The sequence below is a fragment of the Ceratina calcarata genome, unplaced genomic scaffold (genome assembly GCF_001652005.2).
Source record: "Ceratina calcarata isolate Rehan_Ccalc_2016 unplaced genomic scaffold, ASM165200v1 scaffold151.2, whole genome shotgun sequence".
Classification (NCBI taxonomy): Eukaryota; Metazoa; Arthropoda; class Insecta; order Hymenoptera; family Apidae; genus Ceratina; species Ceratina calcarata.
In genome coordinates, this window is record NW_017136308.1 from 1,475,633 (window position 1) to 1,490,452 (window position 14,820).

A 14,820-nucleotide genomic window follows, 5' to 3' on the forward strand; every position below is an offset into this window, starting at 1 on the left:
ATTTAATAATTAATATTTGACAACTTTTAAAATGATTTATTTAATAATTAGTGAATTGGAACGGCTGTCAGATTTGTTCATAGAATTTATTCGGACAGTTTTGAATGAAACGACCGGTGGGGAAGATGTGAAACAGTTACGCGTTGCGAGAAGATATTGCGTAAATTTCGATGAAATTTCCAAATTGCTGGCAACGGGAGTCGTTGGCTGGCAGAGCCGCGGTGCTAAATCGACGTCTGGCGAGTCGACGTAATAATCGTAGTTGAAGAAGCGCGAGAAGACACTCGACCGATCGACAGAATAACATCTATTACGCGTCTATTTATAATGCTCGCTTACGAGCGCCGGTGAATAAACGAAGGACGGGGACGCGGTGGAATCTTCTCTCGTCGTTCTATAACTATCTTTTAATAACCGACGATTTATCACGAACGATTTATCTTCTAGCGAACGCGAACATAAACGAATCAACCTGATAGTCGGGATAAAGAGAATCAATTAGCGGGAAACGTGTGCAGCATCCGTTGAAACTATGCGGAGAACGGGATAACCGCGCTAAATTAATAGTGTTAGAACATTGTCGAGGATAGTTTCCATAATGATAGAACGCGTGGACTCGTTCCCATTAGAAATCCCGCCGGTGATTCATTTCTGTTTATAACTAATTGAATTTTATTTCTTCATTTGCATTCCCGTTTGTGTCAGTGCCGATGCACATCACGTTCGTTTACAGTTCGAGTCATCGTCGTTTTTCAGATCGTTCGTATACCGATATCTCACGCGATCGGATCAAACCGAGCTGGCTGGAAACGCGACTGTCCGTTTTCTCTATGCGTTCTCGCATACCTGAGAGATATCGAAAAGTCGTTATACGCGGTCGGTTCTGTTGCGTCAGTGGCGAAGAGAGACGGGCCGTGCAAAGCCAATGGCTGGAAGGGGGAGGTTGCTCGAACTCGTCAAGAATGTGGTCGATTTTTAGCACCTGACGCACGGAGCTCGTTTTCCGATCAACTTAACGTGCTCCGTACGTAAGTACCCACCGTGCGAGTCACTCCGCCGCCTCTTCGACGTCGAGCGTCCCTCACGCATCGATTCCACCGGCGTCGTTCGTACCAACCGTCCTGTCAACGATGATGAATCCTGCCTCGCGTTTCACCGGCCCACCCGAAATAGACTTCTGATAAATATTTCGTTGCGATCCTCTCGACAGTTGCTTTGCACTGCCCCGACAAAGTGGATCCTCCTCCGCGGGTAATAAATGCTTCAGCTCGATTGATATGCGTGCCGGATTCTTAGTACGGGGCACCGCGACCAGTACGAGTAAACCGGTTGTTTCATTTCCATTGGACGGGCCCAAAATAGGTACACTCCTATTCAGAAATTCGAGTTCTCATTGCTTATCAAATAATTAGTAGCGACCAGGAATCACGTCTCGATTAGTTGTAACAATCATTGCACCGTCGATTGCTACGTCAATTTATGATAATCGACGTATGATGCAAAAACAGATTAACGAGCACCCCTACTGACATTAATTTGACAAAGAACGTGGAAGCGGGGAGTTGAGTAAAAAACAGGTCTGCACGTAGAAGGTGCAACCTGCTGCTGCTCGAACGTCCTACGGAGTCGAAGCCGGAAATCGGGACGGGTGGAAATTTATCGTAGGGGCAACGGAGCAGAGCGACGTTCCTAGGCCATTCACCAGTGTTATTTCACGCGCAGCGTACACGAAAAATCCTACGGGATATATTGCTCGCGGAGGCTCGCCAGCGACTTCTCTTAAGCCGTGTTATGCATCGCCACCTGTGTTCTCCATTCAGCCCGCGGCTGCTTATTCCGCGAGCGCGTTCCGTGAACCTTGAAAAGTTCGCTAGACGATGATCGCTTTGCGCGAAGGGTGTTATTAATTAATCCTCAAGGCCTCTGGGAATCCCGCGTTCGCTTGTTTAGAAACGTCTCGATTTTTATAGATTTCATTTAAAAAAAAAAGCCTTCTGTTGAGGTTTTTATTTATCAGTGAGATAAATAATTACAGAGCTTCGAATTAATATTAAAAATGATTTTATTAAAAGGAAAAGATAAGTATAAGTTACTTTAAATTCGCTATCTTCTGTTTACACGGTCGCAACCAGACTAACTATCCTCTAAGAATTACAAAGAGAAAAGGCGCCGATATTTTGGCGTGGGAATGAGGGGAAAAAACTTATGGCCGAGCGGACTGACCGTTCTCTCCCCATCGCTTCCCCGCTGCACATCTAGAAATTATCACTGTGCATTTTCCAAGTGCGCGTCCCTAAATCGTAAATAATCCTTCGTAATTGTCTCTGGCAAAGGCCACGTCTTAAAGAAAGCTTAACAATACGAGTCAGGGACAAACTTAGCGACGGTCGGGTTTACTTAATTCTAACTATACTAAAAACTAAAGCTATATTTCAAAATTAACTGCTAGGGTAAAATCGAACACCTTCCAACGGCGGTAATAGATTTGTTATAAAATGCGATATAAACAGGAATGGCTCTGTCGTTTGGGATCATGTCGGTTAGACGAGAATTCGAAGGGTGACGAGATCAGTAGCTCTCAGAAGCAGATGTGCCGTAACGGTTCGCGTGTCTGAAGTTCCTTAAGAATTTCATGAAAAGCTAATTTAAAATCGAGCATCGGCGAACAGCTCATTAACGTTTTGCCATCTGGTTAATTCTTATCTGATTATCAAATAATTACAACGAAAGGACCTTTCAAAGGTGTCCGAGATGTTCTTCTGAATTACAATCTTCTTTGATTTTTCGAAGATATATTTTGGTACAACTTAGATATCTGAGGATTTTTATGCAAAGTCTGATTAATATTTTGCATAGCAGTTTCTCTTATCATTTAAGTATTGCAATTTCCATTCACATACGATCTTTATGTATCCCGTATATTCAATTTTTCTATAATATACTGATACGTTGTCGATGAATTCTCGGCACGCATGTTCTAGCGGTAGTTACCTCTGATTTTTTTCATTAAAAAATTGATTACCGAAGGCGAAAAAAGGAAATCAGCCGATGAATTATGTGGCCGGATCGCAATTACGTTTTTCCTCGGAATAACAGGCAACCTTGATCTTGTTCTCGAGATACACTCCGGGTAATCTAATACGGAGGATCTTAATGCGGATAATCTGGGTGGCGTGCTCGATACAGTTACGCGTAATTTCGTGGTGCAATAATCCCAGCGGGTTCCAACTTCAACTCAATCTCCAGCAACATTGTTGAATCTAACGAGCTTACAAATCCTTTATTCACTTGAGAAGAATTTAACTCGAGATTTGCATTGTCCTACAACATACGAACGGCTTCGTAATTTTGTATCAATTTCGTCGTTTCTCACAGAGAATCACTGTCATAATTACATTACAGAGTTTTATACAAATTAAAATGTTTATGGTAGTCAATCATAAAAATGAACTTTTATCATTGAAGTATCTCACTTCGCGTTTCTACTTTTTTCTCAATTAAAAAAGTTCCCTTTCGATCGTAAATGGACGGATGAAGTTGTAAAATTCGCGAGTATTCGGAGTTTTCCTCGGCGGAGGCTTAGGCGCGAGGCGGTTGCGCGCGGGTTGAAACACCCGTGGAACAGGTTCGAGGAGGTTGCTGAGGAACTGGCCGAGCAACGAGCAGGAAAAACAAGAGGCACAATCGGATTGTAGCCGATTGCCCGGGGCCACGTGTAACGGTATCCCCAGCGATGTTTGCCATCAACCGAACATCCAACTTTTCCATTCGTACGTTCCCTGTCCAACCCCGGAACGAGAAAAGTCTCGCGTTCAATGAGCCATAAATTCAGCGTTGATTTCTGGCACCCACTACTCTCCTCTTCCGGCCTCCCTTCGACGTTCATCTGCATTCAATGGCGCGGCCGATCCGCGGACACGCTGTGTAGAAAAGCTCTCGGAATTTTTATTACCTTCAAGGACGGGTCTACGAATGCTCAAGTCCTTATGTACGATTTTATGCTTGGAAAAGCAACCAGTTTTTATTCCTCGAAAATTCACTTCTGTTCGAATTTCGGTTACTGCTGTGAGTTACAAAGGATCATTAATTTCAAAAATAGTTTTTCATGATTTTTCGTCTACTGTGATAAATAGGAGAATTTTCACATGTTTCGATTTATTTAATTTTTTAGGTTTTCATCGATTTTTATTGTATGTAACTTAGTTAAATCTACAAACGGGACGTTCCAAATTTTTGAGTAAATCAATTATTGTAATAAGTTTCAATTTCGAGGGTATAAACATAATCTGATTGCTTCTCCTCTGAGAGCATACAAATTGAATCTGTTTTTCACTCGCCGAGTAAATCATCCGACAGAAACAAAACTGAGTTTCATCGGATTTTTATCTGAGTAAATTCGTTCCTTCGGGAGGAATTGCGTTAAGACTTTATTTCTTTTTTAAGTAAGATGAAAAGAAGTTTCGCAGGGAGCACATAGTAGAGCAAGCCGGCTCGGATCGATTTATTGAATTTACGGAAGCCGACCGACCGGCTACTTCGGCCGCTGCTGTCTATCCGTGCTGCACATAAATTCATTCAATTAGCCGGCTTTTAACGTGGACAACCTCGAATCATCCTTGTTAACTCTAGCGACCAGCCCCCCTGGATTTTATGGTCCTCGGTGCGACGCAATCCATTCTCTCCTGTCCCTCGCAAGATCCCTTTTCACATTTTTTACTGTCATTGCAAAATGTCAGTTTTACTTTAGATCTTAATCCACGTCATGTACCTGCGACGTTACAGTCTAGCGACCAGATTAGCTTGTGTATTTACACTGTTTTTCAGGTCTCCGCAATTTTCTGTTTTATTATTTTACTATTTTTAATAGTTATACGATTTCACTCGAGACATTTGGTGCTTAGCTTTTTAGCTTTTCGGTCGTTAGATTTTCTTTTGTTCAGACCCTTTCAGATCACCTTCCATTTCATTTTATAACTCGTCTATCGTTTACTATGTTTCCACTTCATCTCATTTTACTACAGTTTTATTAGCTATTTGTTTGGTACAGCAATTAATTTTACAGTAAATTCCAGATGAGCTAGAGACTACAAATGAGAAAAGAATTATTTAAATAAAAAGAAATTTTAATACACCACGTTTTTAAAACGGAATGAAAAGTATACAATAATTATAAAATACTTTTTATTCTCTTTTAAAAACGTGGTGTATTAAAATCTTTCTTTTATTTAAACAATTTTACGCTTTCGTTTCGTTTTCCCTAAGTTCCCTGCTTCGTTTCTTTCTTATTTTCTGCGTTCTCTGGAAATTCGGTTTTTCTGTAAGCATCGGGCCAATTACAATTGTTACTACGTTACATGTAATTGTATTACTGTTGTTACATGTGATCGTGTCCACTGTACATCGCCAGTCGTGATACGCGAGGTCACGGCTGATACTCGGACATGAGCGGCGGTAACGTTACAAAGATTTAAACAAACTATGGTGGAATATCAGGTTTTCCCTCTCTGGTGTTCGTTGCTCTCTCTCCGTCGACCCCGCTCACTTCTCGCGGTCGGTGAATTGATGCGTGGGTGCAGGTTGGACGCAGATAACGCGGGAGGAGTTTCGTTTGTCCAATCCTCGATGATCCTGTATTCCTCTCTCTTTCTCTCTCTCCACGGTTCTCTTCTCTCCTATTCTTCGCTCTCTACCCTCCTCTGCTCTCATCTGCTCATTTTGTCTCCCACCTCTTTCCAACGTATTCATTATTTCTCTATCCTCTCGTTTGTCTCTTCTCAGTGTTAAATAATTCCTTCGATTCAAATATCAGAAAATTCATTTGCCTGTAAATATTAACAGACTGTGAATGACTAAAAATTGCCTTGTATAAACGCCTTAATGCTCATTCTTGAAGATTACGTGCATTCTTTGTATCTTCTGCATATCAAATTTATTTCTGCACATGTATAAAGTATATTACGCGACTGATATGACAGCGATTCCGCGTTTAGATTTCGTACGAGGCTCTTCATGATTTTTATCCAACGGCGTATCTCTGGATAAACATTTTAGCATTTGATCGTTACGAATTTGTTTGCAACGTTTCCGAGGAGGTATCTCTTCCGATCTCGAATGAGCACGTATAACGAGCCGCGTTGTCATTTATAAAGACTTCGTTGTACAATCAGCAGGTTGCACGGGGCCCCTCGGTTTTCAAGATTATAAAAATTGCACCTGTCGCCAGATGTAAACAGTTGACGCGACACGTTGCGATGCGACGTGGCTGGCCGTTTGCCAGTTTCAGAGATTAGGGACAATACTTTTTATGATTCGACGAAGGTTGCTTAATTTTCTGACTATTTTATTTTGATTTATTGTTATCATTCTTACGAGAGTCTGAAAATATTCTGGATCTATAATGACTTGCCATTGGAAATTATATTAATCGTTTAATTATTGTAAGTGTGAAACATCGATCATTTTCAATTGTGTGGTTTATTGATTGAAATACTTGTAGATGATTGTGTAAATCGGTTCGCGGTTAGGAACGCGTAGCAGCTCGTCGCGTCCAGCGGAGCATGTAAGAGGAAAATTTATGAAAAACAATTAGAAGGAGATAGTCTTGGGCATGTTCATCGGACCGGCTCCGAACGGGGAGTCGTATCAGTCTACGGGGTTCGTTGTCGCTTTCCGCGCGATACATTTTCAAGCTGGTTTACGATAACCAACCGATGGAACTAGTTTCTGAAATTGCCGACGAGCCTCCAATTGAATTAAGTCGTTCAACAATTCCAATGTACAAATCCACGTATCGTATCGTTCAATAATGTATAAATAAATACGATGAAATACCTTGGAGAAGGAAAACCACTTTGGAATTCACGAATTCTTAATATTGCCAGACTTTAAGGGGTATTTTTAAATATACGATTTTCGATATTTTTGGAATTTAATTTCTCCGATTCTAGTAGATGGGATTTGATGAAAAAGAAATCAGAGATGCACTATTACATCTAAGAATTTTTTCAAATCCTTCCATTTATTTTTTATATCATTTATATTAAATAAAAATTCACGAAGTTCGTAAATTTTCACATATTCCCAGATTTGAAAAGATACCTTATCATTCTTTTGCATCTTATCTGATACATAGACTCGATGGAAATAAATTTCGATTAAAAAAACGTGTCACAGAGGGAAAGTTTCTGACATGATTTATGTAAAATGATGCAATCCGCTTGATAATAACAAGCGAGTGGATACGCTCCTTAAAATTGTGCTCGGTTAATCCCAGTGGTATTCGAAACAAAGCGTCGACGTTGGCGCTCAACGTACCGTGACGGTCGAGGGGTTCGGTACGATAGTACCCAACGTCTGCCGAAACATGCCGTTCGTATGCCGGCCAATAATGTTAATGCGCAGCAGAAGACAATTGCGTTCCCGTGTTCGCTGGAAAGTGCGTTCTTTTCTTTCCCTCGTGGACGCTGTGCCTCTCTGGCGTCGCGTCGGATTCCATTCCTGAGTTGTTACACTCGGTAGATAACAGAGTCGTGTTGGTCGACGTTAATGGCGGTACAAGTGATCACCGAGCCGTGTCACGGTGACGTCACTGGTCCCCGTGTGCCCTCCTCTCGATCCGTAATGTTATTAACCCTTTGCACTCTGAACTTTGACTCCCATTTTGTTTTTTTATTATTAGTCTATCTCCCATTATTATCAGTTTTTTTAAATTGGAATTCTAAGGACTGGTTTCTATGAAACGATACTTTATAAAATAAGCAATTTTTATTCTTTTCATTTATTAGCTTAGTCGTATCTTCTCGAATGAGAAAGAATGGGGAATAGAAGAGCGTGAGTGTTTGAAGTTTTTATTTGATCGTCGACGTAACGTCAGTAACGAGGGGGTCGAATTTAATTTACGAGCAACCGTTGGCCGCAATCGACACCCTTGCCCGGCAGCTCCCTTATTAGAGTCAGGGTTGTGTGGGAAATTGGAAACGCTAGGGTTGGCCGGGTACGGGCCGGCGTTACAGGTGTTCGACAGACGCACGTGAGAATGTGTCACAGGTGCGCAGCCCTTACGCTCGCTCGGTTACCTCCCTTTATTATTATTTCGCATCGTAAACGGTTGTTATCTTACGGCGGGCCCGGTTTAGAAACCCGGGCTCGCACCCAGTTCGGTGGAACGCCGTGCGAACGTGGCAATTAAAGTTACGCTAGTCGAATGACCGTTTCTAAATTCTTTTACGTGATATAAACGGAGGACGACGACAATTTGCGACGAACATAAAAATTTAGCACGAATACGTTTCAAATGAATAAATACAGAAATTGTCTTAATAAGAAATGGTAGACGAGATGAAATCGTTAACAATTAACCGGTGGTACGATTCAGCTTGCAGTGGCCTTCGTCGATTTGGAGGTCACGTCTTCTCACGACAGAGAGAGAGAAAGAGAGAGACAGACAGATAGATAGGAACGGGTATGTAGCAGCAATAAAGTGTTTCGCGGTCTCCCGACACGCAACCCATTAATTAATCCATTAGGCGAAGATTCGAAGTCGGCCAGTCTTCTCCTGTTTCACGTGTAAACTCCCCTTCTCCCTGTCCGATCTTTTTGTTTCGGCCCGAAAGGCCGAGCTGATGGACGCGCTCGCCGCTGGATCGCGCGAGATAGAAAGGGAGAGATAATTAATCTCTGCGAAATAAGAAACGAATATTGCGTTGCGAATTCCGTTTTATCGTCCGAGTACAACTTTTTCACATTTTTATTTCTAGCGAGGTGAACGCGAACTCGCACCGGCTACCGTGCCTGCACGCTCGCCAGTATGTTCCTCCTTTATATATTTTTAACCCCGCCGACGTTTATGTCTCCTGTAAACGGCGAGCCACCCGGCTACGGGCCCTCAACCCTTCCCTCGTCTTCTACGGCCAACGTCGGCTCCTGGCTGGCCGTGGAAATAATTTTAATTCTCTAGCCTTCGGAAGTTAAGTTCTGAAACATTTATTAGTTCGACTTGTGAATAATTAACACACTTCGTAGTTGCAAAGGTTACTGCGAAACACAAACGTACAAAGTACAGAAATTCTTGGAAATAAAGAAACAAATTGAGTTCTTATTTACGAGCAATATTCGCTTTTATTATTTTGTCTGTAAACTACGATTGTACGTTTTTATAACGAAACTGATTAATGACGAATTAATAGAATTATATTTGTAGCAATGTACATGTTAATTTTAAACAGCTTCTCAATTTTATTCAAATTCTGCATATGAGTTGATAATAACTGTTCATCTGGAAGATTTCAAACGCTGTTCTAATTCATAGCTGGGACAACCTTAAAACGCTTTTCTAAATATTAATAGTATAAATATTCTCATTTTCCATGTAAATCTGCAGTCTATTTACCAATCAGGGCGTTTTAGAAGTTTAGTATAAAAACAAAAGTGGAGCAGTGTACGAAACGTTTTGTAACGGTGTAAAGGCAAACATATAATTTCAATGATTAATTCGAAACGTAACGTTGCCGCGGCTGGTAATATAACGCCGTGATCACTCGGAGAAGCAATTGTTCCACGCGCGGTAAAACAATGCTGCCTCGCAACAGGGAAAAATGGAGATCCTCTAATTTGCCTACAATAGAGTCATCAACGAACACGTTCACGGGACCGCGTGCGTTACAGTCGATATCTCGGAATACACAACATTCTTACGTGTCTCTGAACCGAGACCTGTGTAATTCCACGAATTCTGAAAGTCGCGTGTACACACGTTAAACCATATAAACGACTGCAAACAGAATCTTTTGCGCGTCACATTAATAAACTGTATTATGGTTTATAATACGAGCGTGGAACAGCCGTGAAATTTGGGAGAAAAAAATAAGGTGAGGTCAGGCGTTCGGAGGTATGAGGTCGACAGATTTTAGTAGAAACTGGATTGGATCGGCGAAAACGGGTCTCTCAGGTGAGTGATGAGAACCCTTTTGTAGCAGTTTGAGGAGCGACAGAGGGTTAGTCTCTGTCGGCCGGCCAGACAAAACCGGCGTGGGAGCGAATGCACGCAGGCTCCCACGGGCGTGCATTGTGCGTGATACGCATCTATACGTCATTTACCTACCTACCTACCTACCTACCTACCTACGTCGCTCCTCCGACCCGAGAACCCGAGTTCCCTCGGCCCGTTGTACCGACCCCGTCGATAATCGCCACCAAACGACAGATTTCTAGACTTTTAATCCTTTTGTCGATGATCTTTATTTCTCTAGGTTATTGTTAAGCTTATTGCTTTAAGTGAAAGCATATTTCGGATCGTCCCTTTGGCAAATACCTACAAACTTTTGGTATAGGTCGGCTGATGGATTCCTTAGAAAATTAAACTCTTCCATTAATACGTTTGCATCGTTTTGTATATATGTGCAATTTTTCTGGTCACTGCAAAAGTATGCACGATGAAGTCCCATTGATTTCATTAGATGAAACATTATATCAATTATTATATCTACTAATGTACCAACTATTACCTGAAGCATTGTATCACATATTCTCTTAAGCATTGGAACAAATGGCTGATAAAGTATGATGCAAATGAGCGAGGAACTGGTTATTGACGATCTCAGAGTCAAAGGAAAGGGCCTTTCTTTGGTAACGTATGTATTAACCGAAGCGATTTTCGGTGCCCTGTGTAGCGGATCACCAAAGGATAGGCCGAGGGGCAATTAATTAAATCGAGGCAAATAAGCCTTCAGACGGTTGATCGCCGTCAGGCATCGAAGACAGTCAGTCCTGGGATCGACGGAGGCGCTAATCGTCGCCCGGAGCTGTCATTAGTCCCTGCTTTCATCCCGGTCCTGTTCTCTCGTTAATTGGCGTTATTCGCATACGGGAGACGCTCTTCTCTTCCTTCTTCGCGCGTTCTCCCGTCGATCATACACGCGTTCGTAGTTTGATTCGACGTTCAATAAATTCCTTAGTTGAATTCGAAAGTGATTCAATTGTAAAGATCAAAGAATTATTTTAGTTAAACATTCAAAATTAGTCAGCATAATTTTTTATCTTGTCAAAGGAGAAAAATTTCTATCGCAAATTATAAAGAAAATTAGACGTAGTCTGGAGGTACGAGTGTAACGATCGGCAAACAGACGAGAAGCAGCGAGCCAAGTGGCAGGCAACAACGTCAATGAAAGCTAAGGTCGATCCTTTCATATTCACGCTCCATTAATGATATCGCGTTTATTCGATCGTGACATGGTTTAGCGAAATGAATCGGTGGATTTTTCGTGCGTCACCGCCGACGCACTATCTCACGCTTTCCACCACCACGGTTTTCCGCGCGGAGAAAGGGCGCGAGTACGTTCCGATGTTAATCGAGTCCTCGTTCGCTCGTATTTTCAGCTATCTGAATCCTGTCCACCAAGTCCGGTTCTTTCTCTCCTCCCGTGCGAGCGAACGGAGTAAACGCGTTGCGCAAACGACGTGATTTCATTCAGCGAGCAAGCGTTTCCCTTTTTCACGCTGCCGATCCAATTCACCGTGCCTAGCGCGCGAACTCTATTAGCTTTTTAATTCACGGCGCGCGTTCGTTGTTTCCGGTGCGCGTGGAGAAAAAAAGAAGAAAGAACGGGACCAGCGCGTAGCTAAACGCCATTGAGAACTACGCGGCGGCGGCGGCGGGAGTTGGTTGAGAAAAACTCGCGAAGGTGGCTGGACTCTGAATGATCGACGGCGCCGGAAGTCGATCGCCGGGAAAGCGATTAAGGCCGATTTTCCTGTTGGCTGCCGCTGGTTCCGGTAAGGAGTCGTTACAGTGAACGCGTTAACGCTCTTCTGTTCCCTCTCCGGGGTTATCATCGTCCGCAGAGAATTACGTGGACGCTAGTAGATTCGCCCTCTCTCGTTCGGTCTCTTAAAATCCAATACCTTGTATCTCGGGATTGAATCGGAAAGGAAGGCACGGGAAGATCAAAGCGTTAGTAGGTAGATGCGCGCAAACAAGCCACGGTCGATCAAGCGTTCGAGTTCCGAGGATCGTTAATTAAACCGCGGCAGGAGGAGCCTGGTCCGACGAGAAGTGGGCGAGAGAGCTGCCGTGGTATGGCGTCGTCGTCGTCGTCGTCGTCGTCGTCGTGTCTGGTGGAAAGGGAGCAGGGAAGACAATGCCAGATAACGCTCGTCGTGTACATACGCTTGCACCGCGAAGTATTGGTGCATAAACGCACACGTATCATCGTGGTGCACGCGTTTCGGCGTGTTACGAAGGCGCATCGTCGGTCGAGGTTGCGCAGGAACGCGCAACGACCGACCTCTTTTACCCGACGCTCTGTCGTTTCCCCCTGTTGCCTGTTCCAGATTCACGCATCGACGACCACCGGAAATTTTTCACCAACTCCCAGATAAATATTAGATACCAGAAAACGTCCGTATAGTCTGTTCACTGGTGTAATTGGATGTTTGCAAATAATCATTGAACTTGATTTTATTTAAAAGTTTTAATCAACAAGGATTTTATCGCCTGATAATAAAGAAGCTCATTTACGTCTGTTCAAACGAATGCGTCTCTGTTACGCAATTAATTTTTCTATGAAATCTGATCTGATTTATTCGCAGTCACTGTAACCGTGAGAGACGATTGTTTTTCTTTTTCTTTTTTTCGCGTTTTATCCCTCGACGCGGCGAACGTGTGTGCATGGGATTTTGGGTGGGATCGTGCGATCGTCGGAATGGTTCAGGTTGATTGTTAACCGGATAACCCATTCTTTATATATGAGAATCGTTTGAGAGCGATAAAACGAGATCTTTTGTTGCGGCCATATCGCGTTCATTGTGTGGACAGGTCTCGGGAAGACTGGGTATGTGGTTCATTCGTGTGATTGTGAATGATGATGCCACGTTTCCGAGGAATATGCATACTTACACTTGCGTATTTGACCGCGCGATACACGAAGATCCGCGCAATAAACGAGATGGTGAACCGCGCCGTACGAACGCGTAGCACATCCTTGTATATCGTGTCACCATAAACAAGCAAATGTTTCATCGTTTTACGATACGTCATAGGACATAAATGGACATGGTGTTCATGCGACACGATTCGATACGCAATTCAACAGGTTCCAGTGAAAATCGTTTTTGTCCACCCTTTGAAAGGTCGCGCAAAGTCTGGGCCTCTGGCCCTGGTCTCGGCTCGACTCGCCGGGAGCATCGAAGCGTGCTTCCACCTCTCGCTGCTGCCCTCTTCGTGCAGGTCCTCCTCGTGGCTGACCTCTGTGCCTCGAAAACGATCGAATGTTGTTCCACTTGCTATACGTCAACGATACGTGGCTTGATACTGTCAAAATCAAACCCTTCTCTTCTCCAATTCTTTATAAGAATTTCTTCTCTGGAGAAAATTGAGTCAAAATGAAATGGAACCACCCTGTAGCGTCTTTAGCTTTTCCGTGAATAATTAAATACTATTTATTTAATAAATATATTGAGCACTAAACGAGTCGACTAACGAGTTAATTGAGAAATTAATAAATCCTTTTTTTTTGTAAAATACACTCATACTAAATGAGTTCCTTTTTTGTTTCAGGTAAGTCCGAATATTGCACTTGGCAGAGGTCTTCCAGGGGTAGATATCGGTGTCGATGGAGGAAGCAACGGTCGATTATCATTGGTACGTGTAACGATAATAAAACTGTAGAATTTTTTTTCGTTGCTCGACGAAAGAGACAGAGACGCGGTCTATGAACACGAGAGCACAATGGTACCGTGAGGCTACGTACGAGGTTTGGTTGGGTACGTTTGAGGTGTGCTCATGTAGATAAGCTTCGATAATGACCGGACGTGTGCTCACCCAGCCAGAACTCTGCGAACTCCCTCCGTGCGTCCTCCTCCTTCACGGCCTCCTCGTCCTCGCCACCTCTGCCACTCTCTACCTTGTTGTGTGTTCTCTATGACCACGGCCACGATTCTTCTTCTTTTACTTACTCGCATGTGAACCTCCGGGGAGTCCTTCGGTACACTTACGCCCGCCAAGGGGACACACGTGTCAGCTTCGTGCTCGCACCCGTGAACGCGTGCGCGTACCTGCCTCGCCTTCCACGAAAATGGAAATTTGCCCGCTCGCCAACTTTCAGCCGTTCGCAAAATTCGACTCCACGTGTTCCATTGTATTTATAGCGAACTAGCCTGGAAGACCTCTGGTCTAATTATCATCGAAACAATCGTGCCGTATTTTTAGATCGAAATTGAAATATAATTTTGATTTGCAAATTATTATAGTAAGTTTCCGCTGTCACGACAGTTCTATTACTACCCTGTTCGTGTCAGAGCTCGAACAGCAGAACCACGGTAAATCATCTTATCGCGAAACCCGTCCGGAAGTTTAATTTCTGGGTTTTACATGGTTAAGACTGGTTTCAACAGCTATTCCATTACTATTCATGAGCGGGACTATGTCCCAGAATCGAGCTTATCAAAAAACAAGTGGAACCGCTCAACGATTGATGCACCTAGTTCTCTGATTACTTCGTTAAATTCAACATTTACACCGCTGTCTACAGTGGCTCCCATTTATATTCGGGCATCTTTTAAAATGGAACGAGTTTATTAATATTCGACCAAATAACTTAATTTATCTAAAAGGTTAAAAGATTTTAGCAGTGCGACCGCCAAAAATTTAGGTCATTTTTCATTGCTAAAATTATAGTTTTCATCCAATCAAGAATATTCTATGTCATTCAACAATAAAGCATGTCTGGAACACTCTGTTAAAATTTTAAATCAATTGGTTTTTGAGTTAAAGTGTCAGTAAATTTGGAAAATACCATTTCGAGAAAAACGCGTTTACAGTATTAA

At 42.9% G+C, this 14,820-nt stretch overlaps 1 protein-coding gene across 8 annotated transcripts in view; it reads left to right on the top strand.

The window, feature by feature from the left end:
• pnt (ETS transcription factor pointed) overlaps positions 1–14,820 on the top strand; it is a 108,382-nt gene that overhangs the window by 40,502 nt on the left and 53,060 nt on the right. For 5 of the 8 annotated variants that reach the window (XM_026819486.1, XM_026819485.1, XM_026819487.1 and 2 more), the window contains one exon: positions 13,553–13,636. The exons of 2 other annotated variants lie outside the window; for them this stretch is intronic. In XM_026819486.1, coding sequence (XP_026675287.1) covers positions 13,553–13,636 — 84 coding nt within the window. Of the gene's footprint in view, positions 1–11,678; positions 11,770–13,552; positions 13,637–14,820 lie in introns of those variants that run through there. One more of the 8 variants, XM_026819490.1, reaches the window with a different exon arrangement.